Source organism: Gymnoscopelus microlampas, assembly GCF_963454915.1.
Source record: "Gymnoscopelus microlampas genome assembly, chromosome: 3".
NCBI classification, from domain to species: Eukaryota; Metazoa; Chordata; class Actinopteri; order Myctophiformes; family Myctophidae; genus Gymnoscopelus; species Gymnoscopelus microlampas.
This window is the reverse complement of record NC_139940.1, coordinates 27577549-27589450: the sequence shown is the minus strand read 5'-3', so window position 1 is coordinate 27589450 and position 11902 is coordinate 27577549. Positions and strand designations below refer to the sequence as shown.

General features: G+C 41.5%; 1 protein-coding gene across 1 annotated transcript; it reads right to left on the bottom strand.

The window, feature by feature from the left end:
* Nucleotides 1-3641: 3641 nt before the first annotated feature.
* Nucleotides 3642-11448, bottom strand: msh5 (mutS homolog 5; the record flags this gene model as incomplete). Its single annotated transcript, XM_084052292.1, has 25 exons — nt 3642-3908; nt 4007-4077; nt 4161-4298; nt 4770-4916; nt 5023-5097; nt 5465-5614; nt 5738-5864; nt 6078-6196; nt 6448-6515; nt 6675-6762; nt 6863-6943; nt 7178-7287; nt 7431-7503; nt 7703-7831; nt 8464-8526; nt 8691-8829; nt 8987-9032; nt 9126-9208; nt 9302-9337; nt 9449-9558; nt 9877-9998; nt 10126-10179; nt 10399-10479; nt 10616-10739; nt 11353-11448. 25 exons carry the CDS (start codon nt 11446-11448, stop codon nt 3797-3799), a joined length of 2442 nt encoding a protein of 813 aa, XP_083908418.1. The 3' UTR covers nt 3642-3796.
* Between the last annotated feature and the right edge of the window lie 454 nt (nt 11449-11902).

Genomic DNA, 11902 nt, shown 5'->3' with positions numbered 1-11902 from the left:
GTTTTATAGCGTAAAATTTCATTCTTCAAATTTCAACATTAAGATATAAAAAACGAGTTCCCTTACAAGCACCATTATGCTATAACTTGTAACTGTATTCATTGCTTAATACAAAAAAGATATATATATTTAGGACAAGGGATTAGATGTATTAATTATAAATTAAACCGCTTGTTGATAGTCAACAAAGTGTTAAACTCAAGGGCCTATTCAATGTCATGGTCCATATCTTTGATACTAAAGTTAAACTTTCTTCTCTCATTCATCAGCATAAGAAAATGGATTTGACTGTCTGGGGTCTAGTTTAGGTTTGTAGTATGCAGATTACATACATTTAAATGTTTCACGTAATAAAACGTAATACAATTAGTAGAGGTCACTGACCAACAACACACTGTAAAACACTTTCTTATTCCAACATACAGTAGTTGTGCTGTGGCGGTGTAGCTACCTCAGCGTCCTATTTGGGTCCTATTACAGTAGTTTACCTGAGCTAGCATCAGCTAACAGGATGATAGGGGATAAGCACCCTGAGCTCCTCTCAAACTAGTCTGACTCCAGGAACCAGGAAACAAGATTACTTGTTTTTTCCACTGGTGGCCCAGCAGCAACAAAGCTAACTGTTTAACAACAGAATGTGCTCAGACAGTAAACTCCAAACCTGAATTCTCTCACACAAACAATGGGTTTCAAAAGCACAACGTTCTTTACTGTTTTGAGTTCATACTGTTACATTGTGAATGTGAAATCACATAATGACCGTGGGGGTTATGGTACTCATCATCAAGTACAAATTTAACAAATTGAAAAACCCCAGCCAATTTTGCTCCTGACCACTCATTTCAACATGCCCAAAATATTTCAACAGAACAAGATTATATATTACATTTTAAAATAAAGTTGTTGTCTTATGCAGCCTAAAATTAGTGCTGTGCAATGCCTTCTAGATGTCTGTAGCACATTGAAATCAGCTTTTCAGACATGTTTATGCTTTTCTTTTCTCTTTTTGCATTTCATAGTGTCCCTAGGGAATTAACCGAGACTCCACTTGGCTCTAAGCACTTGTAAGTGGCTGGGGTTGATAAATGAGTAACCAAGCTTCCAAGCTATCATTATGTCCCTAGGACAGAGCTTTAAGATGTGACTGGAATGTACAACTGTAGCAGATTTTTCTCCCTAATATGTTGCTGTCCAAACATTTGGCCATCATTTTATAACACACTCATCCAAAGCCACAGCTTGTACACAGTTCATGAATAATAATAACCACGGTACATTTAGTGCTATTCCTCATTAGTTTAGTTCTATTTCCATCAACAGGCCTCCACTTTCTTTTGTCACACTCAAAACACAATAGAGTAAATGGTGTTGTGTTGTATTTTTCTGGGGGTGTCAGGTGAGGAAGAGGAGCAGCTGGAACAGTTAGATCAGCTGGAGAATGAGGAGGAGGCAACGTTACTAGAGTGTTTCCGCTGTGACCTGGGCTTTTGGGATGCTTGCTATACCACCACCACTAACTGCAGCACTGGAGAGAAGTGTTACACTGGCCGAGGAAAAGCAGGTGTGTTATGAACATTTGGTTGTCTGTGTGTTACATTGTTGGGTGCAGGTCAAGGCATTTGTAAATGAGTATGTGTGTTTTTGTGTATTGTTTATAAATTAATAAAGTTAAATGTCCCAAGAGTATAAAACATGAAAATAAATTAATGGAAGATGTAACAGAGAGGACCTCTGTTACTATGTTAAACATGTACTTGAACCCTTATTAATTGAACAATATTTGCACAGCATATGGGCACTTTAGATATTGGCACTTTAATTATTTGCACAGTTGTATTTGGCACAGTCCTGATTTTATTGTTGATTGAATACATTTGTAACTGAACATTTGAATTGTGTTTCCTGTTTGTTGAGCTGGCCACTCAGCTATGTAGTTCCATCTGGAGACAAATGTTTAGTGGTAATCAGGAGGGGCAATGCAATGTGTAGAATAGAATGAGTGCAATAGAGACTTGAGTGCAATATGTATGGTGTAAGATAGGTAATGTTGAGTGATGATTGGAATCTTAACAGTTACTGTTCAAGTGCAGCTGTTCTGTCCAGTGTAATTGGGCTGGACCAAGTCAGAATGGCAGAGGGGGGGTTGTGATGTGTTTTAGACTTGCTTATGGTTGTAGTAGAGGGGAAAGAGTCTTTTGTAGTTCAGTCAGTTTGAATATACTTGTGGGGGTTAAGGGTATTTATGGGGTGTTTATTTATGTATTGTATGTTTATTTATGTTGTGCTCTGAGTCAGAACACCCCTTATAATGGTATAGTCCAGGCTGGCTCATTAGCTCAGCTGAGCATAAAAGGCAGTCACTTGCCATTATTGTGAGAGGTCTGTTGAGAGTGAAGAGCTGCTGTGATGTCCTTGTTCCTGTATGTATTTTCTGGGTGAATAAATACACCTTTGGTTACAACCTAGTACCTGGCTCTGTACTGATTTCCAGACGCTAAATGGCACATTCTCACAGAAGAACTGGAACGTGCATAAAGTTGGTGCAGAGTTTTCCAGTGGTTTTCTAGATTATCTCTGGACACACACAAACAGACCTTCTCATAGCCTCTTATCACACCATAAAAAGACATGTACTGTACTGTGTTTGTATACAGGTGTGTATGTGGTAACACTACAATACTAGAGCAAGGACGGCTCAACGTGTGCGGTGCTGATTAGTATGACGAGTCATCATGCTAAGTGTATTATACTTAAGTCTGACTGTCATCATTGTGCATTGCTGTCTCCTTAGCGGATGGCCTGGATGTCAAGACCCTGGGCTGTGTGAAGGAAGAGGAGTGTGGGACGGAGACCACAGTGGAGTTCTTCAACACCATTGTCTATGTCATGACCAAGCACTGCTGTCACACACCCTTCTGCAACGCAGCACACAACATTCACATCAACACACCCCTGTACCTGACTGTGGCTATACTAACAATCTGGCACCTCACAGGGGATTTAACCAACAAGATTATCCTGAGTCCCTCCTTCTCTTGATATATCATGGCTCCCCCAGAAGAGTTAGTGTCGAAGTGTCCTTGAGCAAGACGCTGAACCCCTAATTGCTCCCGATGAACAGGTTGGTGCCTTGCATGGTTTCCTCTGCCATCGGTGTATGAATGTGTGTGTGAATGGGTGAATGTAATCCATGTAAACCATCCATGTAAAGCGCTTTGGATAAAAAGCGCTATATAAATGCACCATTTACCGTATAAAAAAAACCCATCAGCTGTTCTTTGCAAAATAGTGAAAAACCTTTGATGGTTGTGTCAAACCAGTGGGATTTCTTCACCAGGACACATAACAGCAGTAGAAAATAGTCAATGTGATGATTGCGTCAAATGTAAAAAAAACCAAACAAAAAACATGTACTTAAAAGTCTTGGTCCGGGAATACAGGAAGGTAGTACGTTTGTGTGTAATTTATTGAACATTTGTACAAGTGTACAGTATTTTAATGAAAATGAACAAAATACATAACGTGGGAAGTTGATTCATGTTTTCTGCAGCAAAACATTTATTATTATTACCATGTACCACAGAATTATTTAATCCAAAAAGACAACAAGTAATAGGATTATTAATGTGGTTATATTAAAGTAAAAATCTGTTTGAAAGGGAAACCCCACATCATGACTATGACGTAAGAGCAAAAAGGAATGGTGAATGTGGTGGGGACCTAACTTCATAGTCAAATTGTGACTGAAGCACTGCAATAACCAACTTATACTGAGCAGTGTAGGCCAGGACATAATTTACAGTAGGTCTCCACCTGAGGGCAGTATCACTTCTTTCATGAAGCGCTGCAGATCAACATCCTTGTCCTCCAGGTCCATATGTAGGAACTTCTCCACCACAGATGCACACCTGGCACAAGTACATATACATTACACAGCCATACCATGCAAGTTCATGCTTTTGTCTTTGTATTGTAATTGCGTGTTATGGTTTGAGTAGGAACTCACCTGGTGGCCTGATCATCAGAATTTCTGTCGATGCGTTTGATGGTCTTTCCTGTTCTGTACAGTTCAGATACCTTGCCAAGCACACACCCACACAAACAGTAAGGCTCACTCTGCCTACACATATTATTTTTTTTGTGTGTAAGTGCGTGTGTACCTCCACTCCTCTCTGTACGAGGCTGGCTGGCAGGCCCGCCAGTGTAGCGATGTTGGCAGCATAACTGGAGCGGCAAATCCCTTCTTTCAGCTGGTACAGAAACACCAACTCATCCTTGTCCACGGCAGTCTCTAGAGTCTAACACACACACACACACACACACACACACACACACACACACACACACACACACACACAAAATACTGACATCAGATCTGATATCAGATAGTTTTTGATCAATTGATCATACATCGACACAACATCAGCGTTTCCTCCCAAATAAAATTCAACATACACACACAGACACAAATATAGAAAAATAAGCTATTAATTAACATACAAAACAGAAACTTAAAAACAGCATAAAATGGAAAGAGCAACGCTATAAAGTGCTGAGTGCAGCTGTTTGACTGGTCATTTGGTATCAGCAAATGTCTACTCTACTGTATAGGACATTGTTTTGCACCATTATTATTATGCAACCATAATTCTTTACTTTGATTAAGTATAAACTATCCTTTACATGCTCACACAGATGTTTGATTGGGTCAGGTCTGGTTATGTTTCTGTAACTGTCAATTCGTCAACATTATGCCAATCTGTCAGTACCATCAGGGACAGCTGCCCCGAGGAGGGGAGGAGGCCCATCTGGAGCAGACTGTGGAAGTTAGTAGCCAATAGGACATGAGGAACTTCCCCAGGAACTCTTTTGAGCCAATGAGAGATTGATGCCGCCAACAGGGACAGGCCATCCACCTAGAGTATTAGAATATTAATATAGTTAATTGTGTGATACAAATGCAAATATAGAAAGATTATATAGGCATGCATGTATACTTTTGCACAATCAAGGTTTTCTTACAGTGTTGGTTCCTTTACCGAACTCATCGATGAGAACCAGTGAATTGCCGCTACTGTTGTTCAGAGCGTGGGCCATCTGGAATACAGACACATTCAGATTCACAATTTGTTTTTACAGATAATTATGTATATTATGCACATTTATTATGTCTTTCTCTCTCTATCTTTCTTTCTCTGTATCTTTCTTTCTCTCTGTGTGTGTGTGTGTGTGTGTGTGTGTGTGTGTGTGTGTGTGTGTGTGTGTGTGTGTGTGTGTGTGTGTGTGTGTAGGCGGCATGCCTGCAATGCCTGAACAGGAGGATAGTGGGAGTGGACCTGGATACAGTAGTGTTGGAATATCAGTAAAGACACAAACGTACACAGAAAATGTACACGTATACGCCCACACAAACACAGCTGTTAGCGCACTGTATAATGCATGTGCGTAGGCGTACAACAGTTACCTGGTTGAGGTCTATCATGAAGGTGCTGAGGCCCAGAGACACAGACTCCCTGCTTTGCATGCGTGTGAAGATTCCGTCTACCAGACCAATCTCTGCCTCCTTCACTGGAACGTCTGAGCCAATCAGAGCCATGAACACAACCAGACCCACCTAGCAAAGTCAGTCAGGGGGGGGTAAAGGAGTTTGTGATCGGCTAATAAGATTCGGAGTAGAGGCGTTACACTGTTGTTAACTAAATGGCCAGAGACAGATGAAGTGTATTGACTGTAATACCTGTTTAAGGTAGATGCTCTTGCCAGATGAGTTGGGTCCGGTGATGATCTTAAGTCGGCCCTGTGACTCAGAACTATGGAAGGAGTTGGCCACAAACACGGGTGAGCACAGCTCGAACAGTGGGTGTCTGCAAGACAAAGGAATTCAAATCAATCTGGCTCTCTATTAAATTCCTCCAAAGTCGCGCGCACGCGTGTGTGTATGCATGCGTGTGCGTGTGTGCGTGTGCGCGTGTGTGCATGTGTGTGTGTGTGTGTGTGTGTGTGTGTGTACTTTGGGTGTGGGTGCACACGTGTCTGTGGATGACTATTTGTATGTGTGTATGTGCATGAGTGGGTACCTGGCCTGTATGAGTGTTATGCGGCTGTGGCTGGCTAACTTGGGGGAGGTGTAACCGTACTCCTGGGAGGCACTGCTCAAAGCCATTAGGCAGTCCAGCTCAGCACTCAGCTCTAGAACCTATAGAATGCACACCATAGATATACAACAGAACAGATAGGTCATATGTGCCCTACTTATGTGTTCACTGCCACCTGTGTTGCTGGGTGACCTGATGGCATTATGCTATGGATACCGTCAAATCCATCACATTGTCCTAGCCACTGTGATTTGATTTCTTCCTCTTCCATGTTTGACACACGTAAAGAACAGACAGAGGGCAACCAAAAAAACACAAACACACCTGGAAATTTAGTGTCATATTTACCTACCTTGTACAGAGAAGAGCTCCTCTCCAGGGTTATGGTTTGAAGCTGTGTCATAACAGCTGTCTCCATGTCTGAGAGGAAGGAAGACAAACTTCAGCAGGAAAGAGAGCTAAGAATCTAACATAGGTATCTAAATTGCATCAAATATTGTCTAAGACAGGTATCCAGGTGTTGTATAAGACAGGCGTCTAAGTAATTGTTGGATAAGACCAGGGGAACACAAAAAGCACCTCTGATGTCACAGTGTAAGTCACCCAGCAGATCATCCAGCTCTCTGGTTCTTTGGCTACGGTAGTGTAGACGTTCATCTGACAAAAACTAGACAACCAAACACAGACACGATTGCAGCAATTTTGTCTGCTGTGTGAGAGGACATGCATGCATTTGGGTGAAAACTCAATCACATAGAAAAACACACCATGAAGTCAAGTCCCGGTATCTCAAAATCCTCTTTGTCCACCATGCTGGGCAGCCGGGGGACAGACAGCAGGAAGCCTATCTGAATAAGAAATGTTGTGCTTGCACTTAATGTTTTTGCATATCACTCATATCTGCTTCTCTACTGTGGGTGTGGACACAAGTGTGGGCATCCTGGAGAAACTATGTTATCTTCACATAACTTCTGGAAATCATGAATCAGGAATTACTATGTGTATACATAAATCAAATAAGTGCAGAGAATTGTTTTTAAATTCAACTGCCAGCGTTGTAGGTAGACATGACTGTATCACACCAGAGGGATATAGATCGCACAACAAGATGGGATGCGAGCGTCCAGGTGTTCCAGCTCTCTCCTTGCCACATCTGTCAGGAAGTCTGACAACCCCATCATCTTCCTCTTCTCTATGGAGGATGTGCAGAGAAAATGTTTTATTCTATGTATACATGTGTGCTGTCATAAAACAACCTGCATTTTGAACAGAAAACATGTTTACTATTTGCAGAAAGCTCTAGTTTTAAATATGGAAAGGAAAGGGCACACTCACTCTCATCGATTGCAGGGTCCACATTTGGTTTAATTGTGAAGCGGTTCTCTGTTGCACTGCTCTCAAAATCCACCTACACAAAAACACATTCAAACAAATTGACACTCGAAAATTGCAGGAAAGAACTAATGAATGTGAAGATGAGAGATAATTCAATTTCATAGGAGTGCATACAGCACGTGTAATCAAATCACATACATATACGTATGTGTGGTCATACCACAAATGTTTGGGTGAGACAAAGAGAACAGAGATAGAGGGAGAGAACTCACCACCCTGCTGATGACAGAGGTGATGTATTGTAGGTCATCAGAGAAACCCTCACTGATTTCACGGAAGAGCTGAATGGACTGAGGCAAGAGGCGCACTGTGTCTCTGATGCACACTGCACTATACACCGTCTAACACACAAAAACGTTGTAATATATTATGCATTGCCATGCACATTAAAGTAATACAATGCAGGTCCACAAATGACGATTTTTAGCAGCCTCTGCTGGTCATTACCGTCACTGCAGGCCGTTTGTTTATTCCTCCGTTACCCAGAATTCCATTTGTTTTCACCGGAAGACGGAAGCGTTTCAAAAAGCGTTCTTTTAATTGTTTTATACTATCTGTGGATCGTTTCTCTTAGCCAGTGGAGCTTTAGTTACCGTGAGCTGTGTTTTCTTTTTCTGTTGTTTTTCGATCTTCAAATCCTACAATCTCTTAAAAACAGCGTGAGATTCCTTTTTGTTATTAGCGCGGTAGTTCCTGGCCAAACAGGAAACTGGTGCGGTAGTTCCGGGCCAAATAGGAAACCGGTGCGTTTCCGTTTTCCGGCCGGATGACATTTTTGCGGGAAAGGCTCACCGAGCCACCTTTTCAATAGAAATTATAATAGAAAAGGCTTTCGGGGGTGAAATTCATGGAGTGGGTGTTGTGAAACATTTGCCACTCACAAAATATATACAATTTAACTTTAGTTTTGTTGAAAAAGTTACCTAGTATTACTTTAACTGTCTGGTGACATCATGAACCAAATAGCTGTTACCTTGTAGAGACTCTGCCAGTCAGTGACTTTGGTGTGAGAGAGAGACATCCTGCGCAGCAAGGTCTACCACACAAAGAGTACAGATGTGCAATCACACACACAAACACAAACAAAATGGACATGCAGGGACACAAACTTCAGGCAAATAAAATGTCATCTGTGGTTAGTGATTTAGGTGATGGGGTACAGAGATGCACAGGAATCAGAGGTTATGGGTCAGAGTTTACTGGGATGTTCCTGATGTTGCGTAGTGTAGACTGAAGAGTGTTGAGGGCGTCAGAGTTGCGTGGCGTTGTGAAGAAACGGATCACTTCCTGCCTCCTGTTTAAAACTGCCAGGTCACGTGTTGGCCGCAGGAACCACTGACTGTGAGAGAAAAGGCCATCACTCACATTCACAACAAGGCCACAAGTACTGCTACACCAACAAATGCATCATAGAAAACTAATGGCATATGTTTCATTTTATGTCATTTACAGTTCTTCTAAGCTGTGGTAATTTCTGTGTCTCAAGCAATTTTCACCGTAGCATTCTGGAGCCAAACTTGGACCTGCAGCGGTTTAGTATCCCTGCAATACACAAGTAAGGGTAAGAGGGAAGTGAAACACACACCACTACAAAGGTCTGGGGAGGTGAAGTACTGAAACACTGATGTCACGTACCAAAGAGACTGAGTCCCTCCTTCTCGCCAGACTGCAGCTTGTACACTGATGGGTGAAGTTCTGCCTTAAAGATCTGCAGTACACTGGACACATACAGTACAATACATGGTGATCTCTCCCCTCCTTTCTCTAATACGTGTGTGTACTGTGTTGTGCACATCTTAGAATACTCTCACCTGTATGTGTCCCGGTCCACATACACCACATCTTTTCTATGAGAAAATTGAATACAACACAACATCACCATTTCAGAGAATAAATACTGGTTAAAGTACAGGTCTCCCTGGTATTCTGTGAGTCATGACCCGCCATGAGTTTCTTACAGTGTGAAGGTGTGGACCTGTAAAATAGGAACTCCTACACTGCTGTCTTCCAGCTCCACTCCCACTCTCCTTCTGTCCAAGCATTTCAACAGGGCACCCACAGCCCGCAACTAACACGCACGCACACGCACACAAGCACACACACAAGCGCGCACACGCACACACACACACACACACACACACACACACACGCACACACGCACACACGCACACACAGTTGATCAGCTGCAAAATGATGGACTGATTGAAGTGCTGTGTGTAGCAAAGCAAGAAATCCAAACAGCAGCCACAGAGGCTGGTTGAAGTAGCCACTTAGATTACTTTACCTTTTTACCTTTGAGTGTACAGCTGGTTACCTGCCATAGTGGCTTGCAGTATAAACTAACTTCCCAGCCACTGACAGTAAGGGTTAATTTTAATTTGCTCACCATAAGGGGAGAGTTGAATGAGATGCAGGAAGAAAGGTAGGACAGCTTCTCTCTTTCAGTGATGGAGGGAGGAAGGAAAGGCAGGTGGGCAGACAGTAGCCTCTGCTTACTGACCTCCAGACCTACACCATGAGAAACATCACGTGGGAGCCATAGGGACAAGTGCAATATGAGACACAATCATACAATTATTTTTGTCATGCAAAACTAAAACCAAAACATTATGTTGCTTTATTATTTTTCTTTTACCAAAGTCAACATATGGATAAGTCACCACCTCTGGTTTGTAGTCCGGATTGGAAGCTGTGATAACGAGGGAACAGAGAAAATTGCTGCTTGTGGATGGAGATCAAATAAGTGAAAGAATGGTTCATTTCATGAGTGAATAACTTTGAAGTTCATATGGGTAGACTAGAGAAACATTGTTCACTGTTATTGCTAGTTTGAACCACCTATAAGTCACACTGTATCAGAGATATATATCAAAAACAATGGCAGTATATTTTGTGCATATTGCCCCACCGAGTCTCTGCATGAAGCGAACCATCCTGCGCTCCTGCTTTGCGCTGGTAATGATCACGTTGGGACTGACTTCCTGGAGAACTAAGATGACAGAATGAGACCATAGAGAAATAAGACGGAAGATTAAAAAAAGGTTAATAACAAGATACATTTTTGACTTGATTCATGAATAGTACATGTTCTGAACATTAAACTGATCAGTGCCATTGTAGTTCACCTCTAGACAGCAGGTGGAGCTCGTTGTTGTCAGGAGTATCTGCCATGTAATGCAAGGAAGAGTCTCTGCTGTCATAAAAGCACAGGCCCACCTGGTCATTCTGTGCCAGAACACTCAATAACACCTATGGAGAAGAGACACACACATCATTCATGTAATAGTGTATCATCATTAGACATGAAAGAGCAGCACATTTTGACATGAACTGTGCTGTAGACCAGTGGTTCTCAACCTTTTCAGGCTGTGACCCCCAAAATAATGATATTTGAACTGGGGACCCCTCCACCCTGATAAGCAATGCAGGAGTTGAGGTATTACATTTCTTTTTACTCGGTTCCACAGATACAATATTTTGCCTCTTTCTTATAATATTTGAGAATTTGGCCAATGTTTGACCAGTTAGTTTGTTGATTACTTTTTATGCAGTAATGGTCTTTTTCTTTTTCATTTCTTTAAGGTATTAAAAAGGTCTTAAAAGTCTTTAAATTGTCACTTCACTGTCATTCAGGGACCCCCCAAAAAATCAATCACTGACCCACAGGTTGAGAACCACTGCTGTAGAGTGTAGACTGTCAGTTATCCATAATATATCGGCTACAATTTAAATACGAATGACGGTAGTATCCACATACACCAAAAACAGCAGATCTACAAGCACGTAGATCAGCTATTTACAGCACAGGACACTGTCGGTCATACAACTAATATCAGGCTGTTAAGCCCACAGGGGGGCTCACATCTGGTGACTCTTCCTCCTCTTCATCTTGTCCATGTAGGTCGGTGGTGAGGCCAAAGCTTGTCCCTTGTCTTGGAGGATTCTCCTGAACATCCATTGTGTCCTTGTTCTGGTTCTGAATCTGCCTGCAGCGTCCTATGAGAAGAATAAGATAAGATGGCTACTGTAAGTATTGGCATCAAAATATACTTTAAGTACCAAAAGTTTTCAAAATGTATACAAATCTTTTTAAAATAACCAATCTACAAGGTCACAACGTGTTGTGAGCTTGTAGATCTGCTATTTTCAAATAGCCAAAATGTATATATAGGGCTGAAGTGGGTAATGTTTTGTAATAATAATCAAAATCTACTAAGTAACTAGTAAATAAAGTTTTCAAATAATTGCAGTATAAAAGTACAATATTTGCCTCTGAGTCGAGATGTAGTGAAGTAGAAGTAAAAGTATTGGAAATTAAAAATACTCAAGTAAAGTACAAATACCTCAAAATTGTACTTTAAGTACAGTACTTAAGTAAATGCACTTACTTTCCACACTGTAGTTCTTGTAAT